At 37.2% G+C, this 24,391-nt stretch overlaps 1 protein-coding gene across 1 annotated transcript in view; it reads left to right on the top strand.

The window, feature by feature from the left end:
• Positions 1 to 5,255: 5,255 nt before the first annotated feature.
• The window catches only part of si:ch211-140l13.3 (centromere protein J), a 77,916-nt gene continuing 58,780 nt past the window's right edge, over positions 5,256 to 24,391 (top strand). The window contains exons 1-3 of the mRNA XM_028796959.2: positions 5,256 to 5,657; positions 19,868 to 20,351; positions 22,627 to 22,723. Coding sequence (XP_028652792.2) covers positions 20,010 to 20,351; positions 22,627 to 22,723 — 439 coding nt within the window. The 5' untranslated portion in view covers positions 5,256 to 5,657; positions 19,868 to 20,009. The remainder of the gene's footprint in view (positions 5,658 to 19,867; positions 20,352 to 22,626; positions 22,724 to 24,391) is intronic.

Raw genomic sequence — 24,391 nt, 5'->3', positions numbered from 1 at the left:
TTTGGGAATCCACCCCCTATGTAGTTATGTCAAAAGACCTTAGAGGTCATACCTATTGTGTCAAAAATATTGTAATTGGTCAGGAAAGGGTAGTTCATTGGAACTTGCTGTTACAAATCAACTTTTTGCCTATCAATGTGGATGAAGAAGAAAATGAACCATAGTTCAGTGTCATGAATTCAAGTGAGGAAAAAAATCAGGGAATTCTTTCAAGCTTGATATTGACTTAGAAAGGTCGAATCAGACAGCAAGTTGGGTGGCAGGCCTGTCCATCACAAGTGAACCTGAAGGAGTGCATTCCTCTGAGGACTATGAACCAAAGTATACCAATGAAGGAAAGATATCGCAAAATTCTACTCATTCCTAGCTGGATTCTGACAAACAAGTTGAAGTTGGAAGTGTGAGACACAGCAATACCACAATGTCATCATCCCAAGTTATGTCAATGTTGTCCACAAAGTCTGTTGTACATGGACTGTTTACAGATGACACAGGAATTGATGCTGAAGTCAGAACTCAAGCTGGTAGATTAGTCAAACCAGTGAATAGGTTCACAATATGACACAGAAGGCTACTCACTGACTCAAGAGCATTACTGTCATGAAGGATGTAATAGTGTTGAGAAATTTCCATTCTAGTTAAGAACCTAGTGAATGAGTAAATGATAAAGTCATTCTGGTCACATTTAAGTGTTGTGTATAAGGTACTTCCCGAGCAAGGGCCACTATTGAGTTTGATTAGCTCTTAGTGTCACTTACTCTTAAGAGATTGGCAGCATTAATGCTGCATTAAATTTACTGTGTGTTTGCAGAAAACTACCATTTACTGTTGTGCTCTGTATAGGAAAGTTTTGTGACGTACAGGGGGGAGCATGTAGCCATGTCATAATGCAATGAAAAGAATAGTTTAATTAGTCTTATATATTTAATTTTGTTGTAGAGTGTGAACTTCACCAAAACTTTGTAAAGTGAAAATGGTAATTATGAGAAACGAAGTGTGGTGTACAAAGTTCTTTCTAATCAGTTGCTAGTGATTGAGGTCATTTATGTTAGGTAGAATGCCTAGAGGGGGCTGGATGGTCTTGTGGCCTGGAATCCCTGCAGATTTTATTTTTTTCTCCAGCTGTCTGGAGTTTTTTTTTTGTTTTTTCTGTCCTCCCTGGCCATCGGACCTTACTTTTATTCTATGTTAATTAGTGTTCTCTAATTTTAATTCTTGTTTATTTTGTCTTTTTTCTCTTTCTTCATCATGTAAAGCACTTTGAGCTACATTGTTTGTATGAAAATGTACTATATAAATAAATGTTGTTGTAGTGGGGCTGTTATTAATGTGAGGAATCTCGTATACCTCCTGATCATTTCTGCACTTCCTCTCAAAGCATAACAAATGCATAAGATGGAATGGACAGCAACCAGTGCACATATTGTGCAATAATATTGCCCCTTTCTACTTTTGTATAAAGGAATAAACAGGTTACTGTTGATGATCCTGGATGTCCATGGCTCTTCATTGCACTGAATTTTGATCACTGCCAAAGAAAGTCAGTAACATGAGCTTGTGCATAGTGTGAAATTAAGTAACAACAACTGAACAAAAGTTATAGTTATACATTAATCCCACATACATTTAATCCTGAGCTGAGATCTAAATTTAATCTGGCCAGTTTAGGATCACAGGGAGCCAGAGATTATTGCACTTGCACTGTGTGTAAGGCAAGAAGCAAATGTAGTGAATGGTCCTTTGTAAGACACAATTGCAATGACAATCAGAAAAGAGTGAGCTGCATGCCAATTCAGTAACAGACATATATAAATAAACTCTATTTAGTTTTAATCCAATTATTTGCAAATAAATATTTTGAAACAGTGTGATCTGGTGGTGCAGTGGCTAGTGTACATACTTCAAATAACGGGAGCTTGGGTTACAGATAGAAAAAACAGATGAATGTTATTTACTTCACAGAACATGAAAGACTAAAAGTATTTTCTTAATTAAGAAGCATTACTGGCACATTTCCATATTCAGTGTTAAACAGGTACACATAAGCACTTATGCACACTCACTGATACCAATCAATCCACAAATGCACAGAGAGAACATGCAAATCCCATGCAGACCATCGTGCTATGAGGCAAGAATGACAGTTGCGAACTATCACCCTGCCTATGTTAAAACGTCTGCACTAAACTTACCTTGTTTGAGGCTTTTTTACCCACACCTCGCATGACAAATTATTAGTACAGTTTGTATGTTTGGTACAAAAATGCAGACTAACATTGTGCTCCTGATGCATAGCCACCTATGAGGAGCAGGATGGAAAGAGTGGCATAAGCAGTACCGCCGCTCCCTATACGCAGAGTACGCAGTCTGCGTAGGGCACCAACTCCCAGGGGGGCACCATCCCAGCTGCTCAAAAAATCGTTTTTATATATTATAATAATAAATTAATATTAATAATATACATATACAAATAAACAAAAAAATAAACGTATATATTGCATTTTACGGTGAACACAGAGTAGGCTAAGCACACGTGATGACGCGCGCGCCCTCACCTCTGTTACGGCTGCCTAACTAATATTTGGGGGAGGGGGCACAAAAGTAAATTTCTGCTTAGGGCACCCATTTGGCCAGCAGCAGCCCTGGGCATAAGGGTTGCCTCTGACCCCAGGTGAGCAGAGGGAGGCAGAAGCACGTGTCCATGCATGGTGAACATGGCTGCTGATAAAATAAGCTTCTGTATAGTGAAAGAATATAAGGAATCATAAGTTTGCCTTTTTCAGTTTGCATTGCCTAGTTGACTACAGAACACACAGAGATATTTAATGTCAATAGCAGTGATTGGTGATGACTTTCCAATTAGAATCCATGTTGCAGTCCTGAAAGATGCTCTGGAAGAAGAAGATGAGCAATGAAACAAAGTGTACCGTCTCCTTTTAAAATGGCTGAAGGTCAAAACATTTATTTGCTTTGTGCTTTTTTCCATCTTAAAATGACTCTGACATGCTCTTTTACAATATGTGTGCAATTTCAAGGCACAAACCAATACTCAATAACATTTTTGGCTTGAGCGTACTCAGTAAGTTTTAAGACTTTTTCATTGACCTATGAATCTGTGTATCCATTAGTCCTGTTGTACCCTGCAAGAAAAGACATGGAATTTTTAAAATTTATATTAAAACGCTTCACTTTAGAACACAATTTTATGTTCTAAAATTAATATATACCATGGCAGATTAATATATACCATGATTGTGAAGAAATAATGTTGACATGAAAAATACCAAACGTATCCTTTAATCCAGGGGTCCCCAACCACCGGTCCGCGACTCACTACCGGGCCACAGCCGTCTGACAGCCGGGCCGCGAGAGAACTGCCGGCAACTGAGACTCACTCAGACTTTTCAGAACGCTTGGCGGGTGGGGCTTTGCAGCGGCACAGAGAGAGGAGAGAGACCGAGGTGAGAGAGTATTACAACAAAGTATTGTTACTGTCCCGACAGTTTCCCCATATGACACGAGTCTATAGAAATCGCGTTACTACGAAGTACATTCAGCAGATGCTTTCATTACAACGAAGTGACCTTGAAATGCCTGAATGAATCATCCACAGAGCAGTTAGATCTGTGGTCGCAGCTCAGATGTGCACGTTTGCACAACGATCCCCAAACAGAAACATTGTAAAAAAAATTCTTTCTTCGAACTTTCCTCGAACTGTTTTTTTTGCTGTTTTTGTTTTCTGTGGTTTTCGGTGATACCTTTTGCTTATTGCTTGTCAACATTTGAAAGACATCCATTGGAATTTAAGTCATTGTCACCCTCCTATAGAAACGGCAGACACGAAAAAAACAATAACAGTGTTAATGTTTGTGATGTGCAATCTGTTGGAATGGCAAATGCAAAGCATATGTCTTTGTAATATACAAAAAAAGAAGAAAAATCTCAGGTTGCAAACGTATGCGAACTGCTTAATAACTTAATAATAATAGAAATGTTATGTAAATTGTGTATAAAACTGCCCCCCCCCCCCCACTCCCCCCATAGACCGGTCCGTGGAAAAATTTTCATCTAATAAAGTGGTCCTTGCTGTCAAAAAGGTTGGGAACCACTGCTAATCTCACTGTCAATAGATGCCACCAGACAACTGAAGCACAATAATAACTGCAGCAGCAGTCAATACCTTTGTGAGATAACACAATACTTTTGCAAAATAATGTCTTTTGTTTGGCTAAATAATAAGATTACAATATGCAAGCTTTCGAGGCAACTCAGGCCCCTTCTACATCTTGCCTACAGCTTTAGTTAGCCAATAAAAGGTGTCATTTTGTTTGACTTCTCACTACATTCATAATGGCTAACATGGTTCAACACCCTAGTACTACAAAATAATGTCGCAATTGTTATTGCAAAGTGATGCAAAAATATTTTTTTGCCTGACTTCCGTATAATATAAAATGCCATCCATCCATCCATTTTCCAACCCGCTATTAAAAAAATTATGTACTCTACTAATGCATGTAATTATATTATATTATCGCTGTTCTTTTTGAATGTGGTGCATTGTCACAAAATACTGAATAAACAAAAATGACATAATTGGCTCTTTGATGAAAAATGCTCCAAGTTTTAGAAAAGTTAACTGAGTCACTGAATGCACCTGAATGTTACGCCATGCATACATTTTCAAAGTTGTTGACACTGTCATTGCTTAAGAGACATAAATAAAAGAATAACATGTAAGCATGTGTGGTTATAAAATGGAGTTCACTGATTTGGTTTGATAGTGAATGATTGCATGAAAATGTCAAATATTTGACAACATTAGTCATTTTATATTGTTCTGTTGTGTTTAATTTATCAGCCATTTAAATTGATAGAAACCCACCGCACAACCACCACCAGCAACTGAACGTTGAACCCTCATTCGTCTCCTCCACATTTAGCTCAAAGTACAACACATTCAAATTACTAAAGCGAACATTCATTATTAGTTGGATTGTTTGTACTTGCCCTTTATGATTTCTAGTACTGTATGTGTTTGGTGTTTCAGCTTAATATCTCTGCGGTCTTCGTCAGTACTTGGTGAGGAATGCTATACAAAAGTACAAGGCAATCAAACGAGTTGAATCTTCCCCAACGTTCAGTTTAACGCGCACGAAAGAGGCGCCAACAACAGTCGACCTCGTGAGCGCGCTTCCTCCCTGGCTCGGCGCGTTCCCCTGCAGGTTCTAAGCAGATCTGTGTGTGGTATTCGGAGTGCGCAGTACAGAGTCGGCGGCGAGTGTCAGCGAGAGTGAGACAGCTCATGTAAAAGTTGTGTCTCGCAGACGAACACATAGGGACGGTTTGCCTTGCGTGAAATGACCCGCGGCAATCGCGTGCACACAGTATGCGGCCGCCTTGTTTACAGTTACTGTAACCAGTAACGACGCTGCCAGCCGTAAGGTGCGGGGGTTCAAATGTTCATGTTACTGAAGTCTCGGAAGCCAGGGGAAGCGTAGCAACTGTGATTTTATAATAATTTTCTGTCGTGGAGGTGCCTGTCCAATGTCAACGTTGATTTGTTTAAGTGATCCCTTGTAAAGTTACAGGTGACCGAAAGTTCGTGAAGTCCTGCTGAGCGCTTCGCTGTGCAACTTTGGACCGGCTTGGGACAGGTAATAATCAGACTTAAAGGCTCAAGAGTTCCCGGGGCTCCGCTGCTGCTTTCCGGTTTAAAATATACATTGGCAAAACAAAGAGGCTATACAAGTGCGAATTAATAAAAATAATGCATTTGTTTTAAGATCAAATGATAACAATTCCAAGTTAATTTAGCAGGGCCAAATTACGATCGGTGTCCCGGTGTCGAAGGTTTAATCTCAAGCAAAATCTTTGGTAAAGCGCCGTGTTTCGGGCATTTCATAGTATATTTAAACGCATACACATGCTTAATGTGCAAAAATGACTTCATTTTAAATTATATTTTATATTATAAAATTTTCTGACAGTGTGGAATGTGCATGGTGCTGAGTAGCTCCACCTAGCAGTGGCACTTAACTAGAAAAGCAGGTTCCTAAAATGGATAGATGACTTTATATTTGGAATTGGTAATAGCCTATGATGGACAGGTCTATGTCTTGCACCCAGTTGTGCCTGAACAGGCTACAGGCACTTTGCCCCTGAACTGCATTAAGTGTGTTCAAAAGTGGATGGAAAGATGGATTTTTATAATAAAGTTCAGCTTTTCAGATTTTCCAATAAGACTACTATACAAATTGGTTATATTAGTTTAAATTATGTTTGCATAAACCTATACATTTTCAAAACTTTTAGTTGAAATCAGCATATTTGCATTATTGTGCAGCACATAACTTTGAACACTGGGTGTTTGTGTGTTGAGAACTTTTTTTTAAAGAGTATGTGGAAGAATATGTACCCTGTATTAGATTGGTGACTCACTGAGGGCAGACACTTGTTTAGCTCCCTTAGCAGCTTCTTGCTACCAAGATTTGGATAGCCACTCATGAGGGATGGGTGGTGCAGTGACAGCACTGTTGCCTCTCAGTAAGGAGACCTGTGTTCACATCCTGGGTCTCCTCTGTGTGGAGTTTCATGACCTCCCTATTTCTGCGTAGGTTTCCTCCCACAGTTCAAAGACATGCAGGTTAGGTGAATTAGTGATCCTAAATTGGCTTTAGTGTGTGTTTGGAGTGTGTAGGTGCGTTTTTGCCCTGTGATGGACTGGTGCATTGTCCAGAGTTTGTTACTGCCTTGAGCCCTATGATAGCTAGGATAGACTCCAGCAGACCCCTGTGACTAAGTGGGTTTGAAAATGACTAACTAGTTTGTGAAGGATGGGTAGTGACAATCAGGTAACAAATGGAAATGGTAATTCATGATGAAATCAATATGATATGCATTTCAGGATGGGGAAAATGGGTCTCAGAAGGTTGCAAATATTGCAGATATTGTAGCATCCAGTCTGACACCTGATTTGCTTTGAGCTTGTACCTAGTAACAGACTTTGCGTTGTTTTTTGCTTTGTATATCTATTCCTACATTTAAACCATATTAACAGGATAGCATACATTGTGCCTTTCTCTCAAAAAATATCATTGCAAATTGTATTCTATTGCATTAACTCAGTAGTCTCTGCCAGATCACTTCTTTACTAAAGACTAGCGGACATTGTTGTGAATGACTGCAACTGATAAATCTTTTATCATTCTCAAAAGTGTCTGTGAATCAGTATTTCATTGATCCAAACTCAAAGACAGAAAATAGACAAGTTTCCTAAGCAACAAGAGGAATCAGTGTGAATGTTTGTTACAAGACCAAAAAGAAAAATCATACCAGTTCTGGTCCTTAGGGAGCAACTTGTCTTCATTAATTAGAGGATATTTTCTTCCTTCAATATAAACATTTATTTATCAGACCTGGTATTTTTTAAGATACCCTGCTAATTAAAGACATTTTCAAATCAGCATTTTACTTTTTAAAAGTATGGTGAATAACAGGTTCACATACAGGTACAAATATGAAGAAGAGTTGTGAATGTGTGCTTGAATACCATTGGGCTCATATCATTAGTTTTGTTTAAATTAGGAATCTCCAAGAAAACATATCAGGGTGAATATTCTCTTCAGTTTAAAACTGACTTATTTCTGCAAAATTCCTTAAAATTTGAAATACATTCACTAGGTTTTACAGAACTATTAAAGGAAAAATAAGACATTCCATTAAACAAGGATTTAATTAAAGGTAACAGCTGGTCTCTCATTCCGAGACTGGATACAACCTGCTGCAGGAGTGAAGAACACTACAGTATCATTTATGCTTTATGGAATATTTGATCATCAGATTAGCTGCAACAAAAGTGTACAGCCCCATGAACCTGTAGAAATTTATCAGACTAATATTCCTTTTGTATATGATCTCTTAAATGGAGAAACCGATTTTATACTTGTATAAATAGTTGATTTGCCCCTCTAGTTAGCAGTTATATTGTAATTGCAGAATATAAGCTTAGCTTATTTCTATAAGATCAAAAATTGGTAAAATATTGTAATTTACAAATGTATCATAAAGAGAACATTTTTTATTAGAAAAAGATAAACCCTTTTGCAGCTAGTGCACTAAGAGCACTCATTATTCATCATCATCACCAGTTTACTGACCATATTCTGGGCTTATCCAGGTTTGTTGGTTGCTTCCAAAATCTTTTTCCTCCACTTTCTACAGTCCTGGGCATTATTATATGGGATAAGACCTACAGTATATGTTTCATATCATCAGGCAATTACTCCAGCCTCTTCTTCTTTGGCTTCCCTCTGTGTCGTATCCCCTCTGCCTGTACCTTGGTGCATCTGTTCACCCAATCATGCCCTGCCTTTTGTTCCACATGCCCAAAGCATCTTATTCAGATTCTCAGCACAACACCTGTTGCCTCCACACTGGTCTTTCTAACATTCAGCATTCTTCTTCTTCTCACTCTCAGAGGTGGACAGAATGTAAATGCATATGGTAGTCTTTTGGGTTACCAGTTTTCCAAACCTGGTAGTCTAGGTAACCTTTCTGGTAGCCCAGCTTTAAATCTGGGTTTGGGGCAGCAATGTCTTAGCACAGTATTTATTTGTAAAGTACTGTTGTACATGAGTACATAGCACTCCACACAATTGGTGTCTTGGACGAGAATATTTTAATAAATAGATGATTTTAAAGGACTATTACTTGCTGATGAATGGTCTTTTATTCCAATGTAGCAAAGCAGTTTATCAAAATGAACTTAATATGGCATTAGTATTGTATTCTCAGATTTTATTTCAGACCTTATTTAGACTAATTTAGACACAGTAAATTTAATTTTTCTGTCAGAAACATTATCAATTTTATCTGTTGTGTTATGCTGAAGTCTCAACTTTGTGGAATATCTTCCATATTTAATAAGCTAAGCAGTTATTTTTGTCACAGTGCTGCTTGTAATTACTGGTGCTGAAGCAGTAGCAGATGAGCTCGCATGTTCCTGTCTCTTTTTTAAATTCATAATGAAGTAAGCATTCATTCTTCTGTTATTTATATTGCAGTAAACAAATAAGATACAAATATATTTTGATATTCTTGCCTTAACTGCACTAGTTGTTAAAGCTAACACTACTTTTTACCTTGCTTGCTTTACAGACCAATTACCTGAGTTCACTATATTGCTCAGTAGTTGGTGTGTATTTGTGAGATAGTAGTTATGGCAGTCCAGTGGTCTATGCAGCTCTCATTAAAAGCAACACTGAAATAATTTTGTAAAAAAAGATTTGGGCCTTTTGCTTTTATCTAATTGGTTTGGAAATTATTGGTTGATCCAATGATCAAAAACATCCGGTAGTCTGCCAGACTTTGTGTACCTGTAATTTGGTTGTTCAGAATTAAAAACTGGCATTCCTGGCATCTAGATTACTGATTTGTCCTGCCCTACACTCTTTCGCACTTCATACATCCACCTGATCACTGTTATCTCTGTTTGTTTCAGTTTTTCTTCATGTTTTGCTTTTGTCAACCAAGTCTCATTTCCATAGAGAATACTGCTCCTCACACAGCAGTTATAATCATTTCCCTTCAATGCCAGAGAGGCTTCTTTAGAAGTCAAAATGGAGGAAAGCTCCTGGAATTTCTTCTGTGCACCTCTCCGTTGGCAGAATTTCTTTACTTTCTCCAGGACACGTCTCCGTTGGGTGAACTTCTTTACTTTCTCCAGGACAGCTGCATTGTTAAAAATCTAAATTTACATTTATCACATCATAATTCTTCAACTTTATAGTACACTTTGAACAAACAAAATATGACGGTGCAGGTCCTGCTCCAAGCTCCCTCTTCCAGTTTTGGGAGCCTCTTGAACCCAGCACCATCAGTAATGTAACTGGATGAACTGGCAGATGGGGTCAAATCACACTTGTAGCAAGAGGATGGTGTAAAAGTGTCAAAGTGCTTTTATTAAAAACAAAAACAAAACAAAACCAAAACAATGTCCATAGTGCAGTGCTTCAAAAAATCCATAAATAAATAATCCATAAAAATGAGGTGAAAAAAGTGGTTTAAAATAATCTCAATAAATAAATCTTCATAAAAATGAGGTTAAAATACTGGCAGTAAGCTGTCCTTTTTTTAAAAAAAAACCCGGTGCATTCTCCTCTTAGCTGGCGGCTCCCCTGCTTCTTTCATACATGCCTTGCAACAGGGGAGTTGCCCTATTCGCAGGTGCAGCTGACTCTCAAGTGGCCCAGTAGCTTTCCGTCCCCTGGCTACGTACAGCTCACATGCCAGACTGAGATTTGGGTTCCCCCAGCAGTCAGGGTGCTCACGCTGGGACTCTCCCTTCCAAGCCTCCTCGACTTCAGCTGCCTTCTATGCCTTGTGAGGCAAGCTGTCCACACTCCCGGTCACTCCAGCTCTTTGGAACAGCTAAGCAGGAGCAACCCAATCCATCCGCCTCAGTCATACACTTTTTTCCAGGGGCTCTCCTCCAAACTGCCTGTCTTTGCTCAAGCGAGCCTGCTTTTGCTTGCTCGCTCGCTCCTGCACTGGCTTTTATGGCCTCCTGCCTTCTTCTTTCCTTCACATTCTGTCTATTCTTTTCCCTTTCTTAATTTCTCCTCTCTGCACTCGCTCTTCTCCTTTTTATAATGTGAACATGGCACAGGTGTGACGATTAGCAGCTCCCGGCATCAATTACAGACACGGCTGATCATGCACCTGTGCATTTCAGTGTGGAAATGCCCACGGCCACATCATGCCTGGGAACTGCTTCCACCACGCTACCACTCCCCCTCCTTAAGCCGCGAGTGTGGCAATAAAAACCTTAAAAAGACAATTAAAACCAATTATTAAATAAATGTCCCTTAAAAATTTCATTTTCTAAAATGTCCTCGTCCGGCTTGGGTCTGTGGGTTCTTTTCAACAACGTCTGCCACCTATCCCACTTGCTGCTTGGTCTCCTTCTTCGGTGCCCATTGCCAGCTCATCCCACCGCTGCCACCATTTGTGATGGAGTGGTTCCTGCTCCATTCTCGCAAAACTGGAAGAGGGTGCATGGAGCAAGACCCAAAAGGTCATACTTGCTTCCTGCAGACTACAATTCACACCACTCATCTTTTTTATACTCATGTCCAAAAATGTGTACTGGTTTGAGTTCCACCCAGCATCCTTACATTCCACAGAGCAATGCACCCAACTCTTCCATGCCTACTGCCCCTTCACCACTAACTATGACTTTGGTCATTCTTACAGTTACCTTGTGGTATTTCTCTTCTAAACTTTTTTGATTTCAGAATCTTCTCCTTGAGTTCCACTTTTACTTTTTACCATCAACACGAGAGCATCGGTTTGCATTAGCTCCCATGACATCCTTCATGATCTTCTCTGGTCATGATCTTCATGATCTTCTCTGGTCATGATCTTCATGATCTTCTCTGGATCCTTTTGTTTTCTGGAACCATGTAGTCCTAAACATGAACACAGAGCTTAGGTTGGCAGCACTTTCAGTTTCAATCCAGAAAGTTAGAGTTTCAGGATTGAAAGGTACAGGACCGAAGCAAATCCTGGTCAGGTAGCTTGATACTGATTTATTCAATTTTACATAAGTTCAGTTGATTTTTGTATAACGTTCTTTACTGAGTACAAGCTCAGAGTGCTATAACAAGTTTTCAGGGGAATGCAATGACAGAGAGTACAAATTACTCATTACATAAATAGTACACATAAAGACTGATTTGCTAAAACATATGAGAAAACAAAGTAGGATGAAACTGATTAATATTGATGGAACCTAACAATATCTGTCCATTAATTAATTGTTGAACTGTGGCCAGTGTACAACAAAGGAGAGGAAGACAGACTCCAGTCAGCTTAATCCCCTTGTCACTACCCGATCTGCAGTGCCTGCCTGATCTGGGGGCGCATGCGCACAAAGACAACCTGAGCCGCACAGAGCTTTACTATTATGACTGTGCCTGATCTGCATTTTTTTACTTTGCGACATGATTCCCCATCCGAGTTGTCTCGCGCACATACTCTCTGCTTAATAAAAATTGATTTTACGACACTGCCCGATTTGTACTGCGCATGTCTAATGTTTTATGATACATGTCACTTGTCAAGTTTGAATTGTACTTGCGAGTCATTTTTGTGTTGCCGTTTATTTATCTCCGTCTGTAAGTGGACATCTTACTGGAAAAGATTGCAACTTTTGAATTTTATAATGTCTTGGAAGAATATTTGTCACCTGAAAAAATGTTACAGAGACACCTTGAAACAACATTAAAAACACATCACTAAGATCAACTGTATTACAAATATGAACTATAGCAGCAAGCAACTTACTGTAAAAAAACAGATCAAATAGATTGATTCAAGTGATAACTGCTCACTCACTTAATTTAAGTCTGTGGATGTAATGTTGAACTTCTTTGTAAAATTAATAGCCGTTGGAATAAATGAAGATTTGAACCAGTGGCTTTATACTCTTGATTCCTTCAGCATCTGACCTGATTGCACAACTGAGAACGAATATAAGAATCTGTAAAATAAATGTAATTCATTGCTTGCCACTACTGTTAAAAGATATACTTTTTGAGCAGAGCCTCATTATTCACTGTCTTACCTCTGGTGATCTGTCAGATAATTCTGTCAAGTACCACAAAACTATGACTGAATGTAGGGCAAATATCCGTGTGGCAGCACTTGGAAATTGTACTGTCTGTCCTTCTAGGTAAAAGCAAAGTAATCTTGGCTCTGAGTTTTGTAGTAGGGTTGGGGAAGAGTGTGTTAGCTAAATCTGGTATTCCACTTTATATTATTTTCCATGATATTTTCAATGATAACAATGCCATGGATAGCAGTAGCAAACTGTGGTGTGTTAGCATTCATACCCTTGTAATCAATAGTTATCCTGTTAAGATCCAACTAATTTCCAGATTGACCATACAAGGGAGTAAAGTGGACTGATTATAGATTGAATAATTCCTACCTACAGCAGCTCCTATGCCATCTCTTTATGTACACCTGATTACCAGTACTATTTTAAGTTCACAGGTGTGTGTGATAGACAGGGATTTGTGAAAATGTCCGTTTTTCTGCCCGTTTTACAGTTCCTTTCACTGCTCTGCATATTACACCATGAATTCCAAATGGAAATGTTACCCTTTCAGTTGTTAGTGGTATATGGGTATCAATGTTGTAGGTGTAAAGCTCCAACACTTCCTTCTGTAAATCTATATTATGCTCTTCAAGCTCCTTGACATGATGATCTACTGTAATTCATGTAGAGCAGTCATCATGGCCTATCTTAGATTAAATTGACCTTTTTATAACAAAGCTCCAACTTCAACTCAAGCACAGCATTTTTACTTTCTCAGTAAAAAACCCACATGAGCTTCAAATGCTTGGTTTCTAAACATACTGTTAAACGTATTTTATCTACACACATTGCTCATCAGACTGACTACGATCACGCTGACTATAGCAGTTATATTTTGCACAGGAAACTTATGATCCCAGAAAGCTAGTGTCTTTTATCTTGAGTCTAATGCTAGTCTAATCATAGCCAGAAAAGCTTATCTTTTAATGCTGGTTTAGCTTCTTGGAGCAAACAACTGAGAAAACATGATATTAATATCCTAAAACAAGAGTTTCAGCAGTAGCGAAAGCAAGACATGTTTCTTGTCCAAAGCTCAGGAAATGTCTCTCCAGCTGTGTCCAGGTAGCTTGGTTCTGATTAAAGGTTCAATGGCGGCTTGATGAATTCCAATAACGCAGAACTTAGGTATTAAACCATTAAAGACACAATAGCAGCAACAAGGTATTGCAGTTAATCTTATTTAAATAAGTAATACACCTTCATACACCATCCATCCATTTTCCAACCCATTGAATCCGAACACAGGGGTCTGCTGGAGCCAATCCCAGGGCACAAGGCAGGGTGCCAAATCACTGCAGGACACACACAAACACACCCACACACCAAGCACACAATAGGGCCAATTTAGAATCGTCAATCCACCTAACCGCATGTCTTTGGACTGTGGGAGGAAACCAGAGCGCCCGGAGGAAACCCACGGGGAGAACATGCAAACTCCATGCAGGGAAGACCGGGAAGCGAGCCCAGGTCCCCAGGTCTCCCAACTGCGAGGCAGCAGCGCTACCCACTGCGCCACCGTGCCTCCCCTTCATACACCCCTTTTCTGAAAATGTCTAAGCATTTTTTAAATTTGTTTGTATGTTTACATTTTATAAAGAACCTTGTTCAGTAGTTTAAATAAAATCTCACTAAAAGCTGCACTACTTTTATGGATGTAGAAATAAAAGCTATATCTATGATAAATCCTAAATTATAGAATAAAGCATTTACAGGTTATCTTTTAAAGGTTCTGTTTGAATAACTATTTTTGTACACTGTATTTAAAACATAAATCACAGTTCCAGTGCATTCTAATTAGAGTGCAAGGATCTAGAAAAATGATGTAAGGATGTAATTAATAGTGAGTTCATTAGGTAGGTACACAACTGCTTTATATTGCCAGTTTTATTATGCTTTCAATCGGACAGATTCCATGGTTAGTATAATTGCCTCCTTTGTTATGCCTAGTATGCTATCATAGTGACTTTTCCACATGTAAATGTGCTATTGATTGGTCTTCAGAGTTGCTGTGCTCCATTACACTAAGCAACTTGCTTTGGTAGGATTTCCTGGTATATTACACACTATATGAGTGCATACATCCGGTTTTAAAGCAGATTCTTTGTTGCATATAAGCAGTAGGAGTGTATACAGTATTGTTTACACTATAGACAGTATGTAGTGCACAGTCATCATTTTTTATTGGAGAAAATCTGTCCGCTTTTTGTATCCAAAATGTATCAGCTCTTTCATTATAATAATATTGGTGTGATCAAAGAATGTGTTACAAGTAAGTCTATGAAAGAGGATATTCAGTCCATCTTGTTCAAAAGCTGCATATTTTGCCCATTTTTTTTTTATATTTTTATTTTATTAATTTTCATTGTAATCATTCCATACAAACAGATCCATTTATAACCCAACAAATTTGAAAACAAATCAAACCCCATCCCTGAGAAGGAGAGCTTAGCTAAAGGAAAATTTCTTTAAGCTTTTTAATAAGGCAACATTAGACAAAAGAAGGGGAGAAGTAAATATCTATATAAATAAGAGATGGAGAAGGGAGTTAAATACAATAATAGTTAATTCTCTTATTCTAAAATAATATTGATTAAATCCTGCCAAGTTTTGAAAAAATTTTGTACAGATCCTCTAACTGAAAATTTGATTTTTTCCAATTTCAAATAATATAAAACATCAGTTTCCCACTGACTTATAAGAGGAGAATTAGGATTCTTCCAATTTAACAAAATAAGTCTGCGTGCCAAGAGTGTAGTGAATGCAATCACCGTTTGTTTGTCCTTCTCCAATTCAAGTCCATCTGGAAGGACACCAAACACAGCTGTTAGTGGGTTAGGAGGGATTGTGATACTAAGGCTGTCTGAGAGGCACTTAAAAATCTTTGTCCAAAATGATGTTAGTTTGGTGCAGGCCCAGAACATGTGACCCAGTGAGGCAGGAGCTTGGTTGCAGCGCTCGCAGGTCGGATCCTGGCCTGGAAACATTTTGGACAGTTTTAAGCGAGACAGATGAGCTCGATATATAATTTTTAGTTGAATAATTCTATGCTTTGCGCATATAGAACTCGAGTGAATTCTCTGCTTTGCTACCTTCCACTCCTTTTCTGATATATTGATTAAGAGATCTTCTTCCCAATGTCCTCTTGGATCTTTGAAAGGTAGGGACTCTAATAAGATTTTATATATTGCGGAAATAGTTTTTGTTTCCTCGGAATTGAGCAGTATTTTTTCCAGCATTGTGGAGGGTGCAAGGTGGGGGAAATCGGGCAATTTCTGTTTAACAAAATTTCTAATTTGAAGATAGTAAAAGAAATGTGTAGCTGGGAGGTTAAATTTTGAACGTAATTGTTCAAAAGATGTAAATATGTTGTCTATATAAAGATCTCTGAGCATTTTAATCCCAAAACTTTTCCAGGTATTAAAAACTGGATATACTTGCGAAGGTTGAAAGAGGTGGTTCCCTTGCAAAGGTGCCACTGATAAAAGATTTTCCATCTTAAAATGCTTCCTAATTTGGTTCCATATTCTGAGTGAGTAAAGCACAATTGGGTTATTAGTATATTTGCGATAACTTTCATTTATTGGAGAGCAAAGCAGGGAATATAAAGAAGTACTACAGGATTTTACTTCTATTGCAGACCAAGCCTGTGTATGTGCATTTATTTGTGTCCAGGTTTTTATGGCTTGTATGTTTGCTGCCCAGTAATAAAACTGAAAATTAGGTAAAGCCATGCCACCTTCTGCCTGAGGTCTTTGTAGGGTCGCTCTTCGGATACGTGGGTGTTTTGAGTTCCAAATGAATGAGGTTATTATTGAATCTAACTGTTTAAAAAACGATTTATTGATATATATTGAAATGTTTTGAAATAAAAAGAGAAGTTTAGGAAGGATATTCATCTTAACAATGTTAATTCTTCCGGCTAGAGTGAGATGAAGGGTTGACCATCTATGCAAGTCTTGCTTAATTTTTTCCATACAGACGCCAAAATTTTGTTGATAAAGAGCTTTATGTTTACTTGTGATATTTACCCCTAGGTATTTAAACTGATCTGCTATGGTAAAAGGTAGGGTGTCTAATTTAATATTATATGCTTGTGAGTTCACTGGAAAGAGTATACTTTTATTCAGATTAATTCTAAGACCAGATATCTTTTGAAATTCTGTTAGTGCTGTTAAAACAGCAGGGACAGTGTTTTCTGGGTCCGATATATATAAGACCATATCATCTGCATATAGAGAAATTTTCTGTTCCAGTCCTTCTCTGACAATCCCCTTTATCTGATGAGAATTTCGGCAGTGAACCGCCAGTGGTTCAATAGCGATTGCAAACAACAGTGGCGACAAGGGACATCCTTGTCTGGTACCACGTTCTAGTTTAAAGTAGTCTGAGCAAATTTTATTAATACAAACTGAAGCTTCTGGACTGGTATACAGTAGTTTAATCCAAGCACAAATATTCGGGCCAAACCCAAATTTCTCCAATGCAGTGAAAAGGTAATTCCATTCGATCATGTCAAATGCCTTTTCTGCGTCTAATGATAGTAATATCTCTGGGGTGTTTGATTTTGCTGGTGAATATATAACATTAAACAAGCGTCGGAGATTTGAAGATAGATGTCGGCCTTTAATAAATCCAGTTTGATCTTGTGATATTACCGAGGGCAGCACTTTCTCCATCCTTCTAGCTAGGATTTTTGAGAGTATCTTAACATCATTATTCAGGAGTGAAATTGGTCTATATGATGCACATTGTAACAAGTCCTTATTTTGTTTAGGAAAGACGGTGATTAATGCTTGTCGAAATGTTTGAGGTAGTATTTGGTGGTCTTTAGCTTCTGTAAATGTTACCAATAAGAGTGGAGCTAGCTGAGTGGAGAATTTCTTATAAAACTCTACGGGGTAACCATCAGGGCCTGATGATTTCCCGCTTTGTAGTGACTTTATAGCGTCTAGTAATTCTGTTAGCGTTAGAGGTTTATCTAGTTCCTCAGCACTTAAAGCATCTATTTGTGGTATTTGTGAATTATCCAGAAATGCATTAGATTGCGTGTTGTCTTCTTTGGGCTCAGTGGAATATAAAGACTTATAGTAATCTCTAAATGTGTGCATTATTTTATTATGGTCGATGATTTCTTCTCCATTCTTGTTGGTGATTACTGGTATTGCATTGTGAACTTCTTGTTTATGAATTTGTTGAGCTAAAAGCTTATTAGCTTTTTCTCCGTGTTCATAGTAATGCTGTCTAGACTTATAAATAAGTTGTTCAGTTTCTTTAGTTGTTAAGATGTTAAGTTCTGTATGCAAGGCCTGCCTTTTCCTGTGAAGAGCTTCACTTGGACGCCTGGCTTGTTCTTCATCTATTCTAGTAATTTCATTTCTTAGCTCTGACACTTTCTTGGTTTCTAATTTATTTCTATGGGAAAGATATGAAATAATCTGGCCTCTTAGGAAGGCCTTTAGAGTTTCCCAGAGTGTTCCTGCAGAAACCTCTGTAGACATGTTTGTCTCTAGGAAGAAGCTGATTTGTTTGGATATAAATTCTGTGCAGTTCTCGTCTGCCAATAAAAGAGGGTTAAGACGCCATCTGCGAGGTGAGTACGAGGGGCTTATTGATTTTAGCTCCAAGACTAGAGGGGCATGGTCAGAGATAACAATTGTGTCATATTTGCATAATTTAATTGTAGGCAGGAAATTATTATCTATAAAAAAATAATCAATTCTTGAGTAGCTATAATGCACTGGTGAGTAGAACGAATATGTTCTTGAGTTTGGGTTAAGAAACCTCCAGGGGTCTGATAAGTTGTGATCCTTTAAAAACTGTGTAATTATCTTTGCAGTATTAGATGTCGTCCCCCCTGTCACAGGAGTCCTATCTAAGAGTGGATTTAAAACACAGTTAAAGTCCCCAGCCATTATAATTTTATGAGTGTTCACACTGGGAATGGATGCAAATAGATTTTGCATGAATTCCTTATCATCAACATTGGGTGCATAAACATTTATCAAAATCATTTTACTGTTATATAAGTTGCCCATGACCATCACATATCTCCCTTCAGGGTCCGACACTACCTCTGATGCTACAAAAGGAACTGTTCTATGTATGAGAATTCCCACCCCTCTAGTTTTCTTTATAAAGCTAGAATGGAACATTTGGCCAGTCCAGTCTTTTTGTAATCTGAACTGATCCTTGGTTAGTAAGTGGGTCTCCTGTAAAAATTTTGCCCATTTTGTCCTTGTCTTTTTGTCTTGTCTTTCCAATTATGCCTTCTTCTCTGCACTTTCCTCATCTGTCTTTTTGATCATCTCAGTCAGTATATTCTGGCTCGTACAAATAGGGTTCAGCAATATTGCTAAATGTATCCTCTTCTTCACAGTCAGACATTTTGCTTATTTAAAACTATAATGTAACTTACCTATCTAAACCCTAAAAGAAAATGTACCTGAAAGTACAGTAGTTGATTCTAAAAATGTACGTGGTGTGTGTGGTATTCACAACACAAGCTAGAGGAAACCACAATTCTTGATGGACAAAGGTTATTCAGAGTAAGAGAAATTCACCAAGATGATGTGCATAGTCGATTTTCTTGTGAAATGAATTATTCTCACTAACAGCTTAATTTTTAAATTATTTTTTAATTGGCATGGGCATACTGTTTCACAATAAACTTGGTTAATCTTTGATAACATTTTTGCCCTAAAAATTGATAATCAGTAAATTTAAGTCTTTTTTTCACGTTTGGACCAGGGCTACCTTATGTCCTTTTGTAAAGTGCAAGAACAGATGTGGTGTTTTTGTTATTTATGAAAAAAGTTTCACTTTAGAACACAATCTCATGTGGCAATATATACCAAGACTATGAAATAACTTTGACTTGAAAATTACAAAAGTTATCTTTTAAGACAGTCAACAGATTAAATCCACAAAATGCTGTGAAAACTGAGGTGCATGTATCAGACAAGCATATATTAAGTGATGAGAAGTGAAATTAAGTAAACATTTTTAATTGAAGGTGACTAAAGGAAATGAAAAGCAACTCTGCAGCAATCTAACACTGTGGCTCTGGGAACACAGTAAAAAGCTTAAAGAAAATTTACTTATTCAGAAAACAGCTTTTCCAAAACCTACACTATTGAATGGATTAGTGTGTCATGGATTATTTGTTCTTGAAAAAACACTTTATATTGTCTTTTTCTTTTACAGTCTTAGTAATGACAGGATGGAATTGTCTTTAGTCAAGATGAGAAGAAAGGAGGCTAAGAAGAAGCCTGAAATTGCAGAATGCTATGAATTTCATTAGAGTGTGGGAATCAGATGTATTCTGGAAAAGTGAGCATTTATTGCAATGGATAAAAAATATTTACGCCAATGGAGTGCTGATCTATCACCCAAGATGGAGCTGTCTATCTGTAACTCACAAGATACTGAGGTACAAGGTGAGAAGAGCAGTGGAATCTCACAGGATCGGCCCACTCACAGCACAGACCTAACCCCACTTAGTAATATGTTAAGCAACCACACTGCCCTGGATTCACCTTCTCACAGTATTTTCTCAAGTCCTTTTCATTTGCCAAACTACATATATCCAAATTTGAACCAAGGCCATCTCCAAAGTGACATACCCAGTGTTCCTCTGCTGCATCATCCAGTTGGGCAGCAAGCCCTCGTATATCAGCCACGGCTGCAGGTTAGTACATCAGTCTTTGCAGTTATTTGAATAATACAAAGTTTGCCCGTAAATTGTTTCAGCATGATTATTTTATTGCTAGTAAATTATTGTAGATTGGTTTAAACATATCAAAATAACAACTGTTGCACTCTAATTTGGTCTGGTTAATCCCACAGACTTGCCTACTACTGTATGTGTGCCCTTCTTGTACCTGTCTGAATTGTGTGTTTGCAATTAATTCTTCAATTCTTAAGTAACACTGTCATAACTCTGAGGTCTTTTCCAATGGATGGCATTTTTGAGGGCTCAGTGAGGTGAAAATCTGACATAGCAAGATATGAGATGTTTGGTGGATGGGGAAGGACATTGTTTTCGGGGTTTCCAGTTACTTTCTATGTTTTAAAACATGCATTTTTTCTTTCTTTATTTGTGTTTAAGATTTATGATATTGCACCCTGTCTTTTTGAGGGATAACTGTGCACATGGCAAGAAATGGTTTGTTTCATGAAACTGCAGTAGCATTAGGACATCTTAAATTTATCTAAAATAAATTGCAGACATTTTTTGTTAATTTTGAAACACAGAAAGTTTTGCAGTAATTTCTGGGCAAGCATTGTATATGGTGAATAAAGCACTGTCTGTTTTTGTGTCCTGCTGATGTAAATATTATAATTTTTAGTACATTAGTTATTCTATCATTATTATTAGTCTTCTTGTCAGACTGTTCAATGGTGACTATACTGACGTTATTGCAGTAGAAAATGGTGAAGATGATGAACTGACTCTAACTTCTAAGGTTTTAACTAACCTTTCCCTGACACAGCATATTATAGGGTATCATCTGATAAAATTTAGGCATTCAACCAAAATTTTCTTTGCAATATCTTTCATGGTATAAGACATTTTACATGGTTATAAGACAAAGCAAATCAAGCCAAGCATTCCTTGGATGTAACAGTAGATAATGGGAGCACAGTAAAAATCAAACTCTACATACTAGGGCATCTAAAGAGGAAGCATTTCAAATTAAAATCGGGAAACATTTTACAAAATAGTCAAGATTTTTTCCTTCATTGATACAGTATATATGTTGTCTCAATATCTCATCCAGATATCTGTGAAAACTCTCAGTCATTATTCAGACTATTAGAATGCAACAGGGAGCACATTCGCTGTTAGCATGGACAGCTAGGCCCTCAGTTGCTTCACAAATATGGTAAAGGGCAAAGTTTTAAGGTGTTTCTGCATCTAGTTTGGAGCAGTTGTTTTGAACTCTGAAGTGTTTCCCATGTTGTCCCATTAGTTTAAGTAGATATTAATATGCTAATTGCATTCTGGTGTGAATAAAAACAACCAGACCAAGACCCTTTAGAATCTGTGATCTCTACCAAACAAACTCGGGAGTGCTTTGGGTGAGGTATGAATATGATCTGACTTGGGAACAATTTAACTACAGGAAATACTGTGCATTATGCATAAAATATATGCTGTTTGTGGTAGACATGTTATTCCATTGTTACCTTTGATTAGGCAATCGCAGCATAAAAATAATTACACAGATACATTCAAATTTAACACAATTTGTATAAAACAGCTTACACATATACCAGTCAAATGAAGTAAGCTTAAACCTGATTCAGGCTTAGAGCCTCTCTATCTCTCACTTCCAATTATTATACTAATTATTATTATAATTTTTTTCATTATGTAAAAAAAGGTGTACATTCACTTGTCAATCAAAATACATACTGAGTTGGCAAGAAAAAAAGTAGTAGTGCCCTGTGCAACCAATGATCAAACCCTTTCATCTTTAACTGTAAGAGTGATGCATGCAGCGTCCTATCAATACGATTGCTCTTCAGGGATGATCTGATCACTGGAATCACATTAACTTTAATATTAAGAAGTAAATATTCATTAACCATTCTAAAAGAAACATTTTAATAAATATTTACAGTCCTTAGGACAGTAGACATGTTATTTAAGGTAACTTAAATAGATGTGTTTATATAGTAGGCTACTGGAGAGTAAAGAAGCACCATTATACAAGAAAGTTAAATTAATCTACTACTAGTCACAATTACTTGGCTATCAAAGAATTTGATATGTTTTGTATGGGATTATTTTTCTAATTACAATATTTAATTGATTAGAATGGTGTGATTTTTAGGGTACCTTAGAGACTACTTTGTGTAGTGTAAAAAATGACTTCCAGCATCTCCCAAACCACTGATTTTCTTCCTTGTACCAGAGGATTACAAGCTTATTATGAATGTCACTTTGCTCAATTTAGACCCCTGAACCTCAAGAACAACTAATCAGACAGCATATGGAACATTTGCAGAGGCTGGTGCAGGAGCAAAACAGGATTATATCTCTAATCAATCCAGGCAAGTGCATTTTATTTCTCACAATAAAAAAGTGTCTTAAACATCAAATTATGATATCAAAACAGAATTTGCAGGAAGGGAGTAGATTTCATAGGTGATGGGTATTGCCCATCTGAAGTAACGTGTAACACAGGAGATGAATTAACAATGTCTGTCCTGTTAGAGAAAGGGAGGAGGAGGCAAGTTAAGAGGTGAGCAACTACAAAATGCAGAAGACAATTAAGAAAAATAGAGTCTTCTCTCTTCACACACTTATTACTATTGCTTATGTTCTTTGTGTAAATTTATTGTTATTTTTTTGTTTCCATGTAAGAGTTATTTAGGTTGATGTTGGGTGATAGAGATGTGAAGAATCTATTACAGCCATTTATTTGCATTTTCACAAACAGGCAAAGAATTTTAATGCAGCTTAAAATGTATCATCATATTGAGGGAAGAAGCTATATTTCTTCTTTTATGTACTATTTTTACATGGATTAATTTTCTTCTGGATACTCCATTTTTCCTCCACATTCTGAAGACAGGAGTATTAGGTTAAATGGCACACTAAGTAATAATTGTGTGTGTGTGTGTGTGTGTGTGTGTGTGTGTGTGTGTGTGTGTATTCTTGTGCAGATATGAATTGGTGTCTTGCCCATGGTTCTTTTCTCCTCCCCATATGGTCTTTGGTTTTCTGTAAGCCTGTAATGAATAGACTAACTCATAATATTGGTAGAAGTGCAGTTTCAAATACTTTCATGAATTTATTATTAAATGCAAGAAGAAGTCTGCCATAGAAAAGATGTTACTCTTAAGTCATTACACTTAATTATTCTATAAGCACTCTCTGTGGTGGTCTGACAACAAACAATCAGTTTCATGTTTTATTAAACCTGCAGATTTCATATTTCTTTGTGATTTCTGGTTGACAAAAATGGTAAAACTAATACAAATATATTGATTCTACAATAAAAACCCGAATTGTGTTTCCTAAAAAGATTAATCTTAGCATAGCCAATACAAGAAGAAGTCTAATTATAACAAGTACTGTAAGCATATCACACACACACATCAATAACATACAAATAATGAGGAAGAAAATTTTTTACTGTATATATTGAATTCAGTTTCTTTTTACACCTTAGTAGCTCCTGACCACTGTACATATTTAGAAATACAGCAAAATCACATTTAGATGCAAAAACACCATGCAATCAAGAACAAAAATGTCAATCTTTTAAACATAAACACCTTGTACTATGTTAATACATGTAAACTGTATATATAAATCAAATGAGGGTTGACAATAGTACACAATACCTCATAATTGATAGAGGACAGCTAATTGTTCTCAGATCAGAAGTAAGACCATGTTTCACTTTTACTGTGTAGTAGTTAGATGGCAACACAGAAGAACATGGAAACATATTACACTGAAGGCAAAAAGTTATAGTGAGAGAATCCTTTTTTGAATAAAGCTATATTAAAAGTGGTGCTCCTTAGGAATCAATACCGGAGCCACTTCTCTTTTTAATTTATAAAAATGGTCTAGATAAAAATGTAGCTAACAAGCTGGTGGTGATGATACTAAGAAGGTGTATCAGAGGATACTCTAGAGTCAGCAAAATCATTACAGATGGTCCTGGACAGATTTCAAACTTACACAGATATGTGTCAGTAAAATTTAGT

This window comes from Erpetoichthys calabaricus, chromosome 3, assembly GCF_900747795.2.
Source record: "Erpetoichthys calabaricus chromosome 3, fErpCal1.3, whole genome shotgun sequence".
In the NCBI taxonomy this organism is placed as follows: domain Eukaryota; kingdom Metazoa; phylum Chordata; class Cladistia; order Polypteriformes; family Polypteridae; genus Erpetoichthys; species Erpetoichthys calabaricus.
Note: the sequence above shows the minus strand (reverse complement) of the source record. Positions and strands in the feature narration are given on the sequence as shown.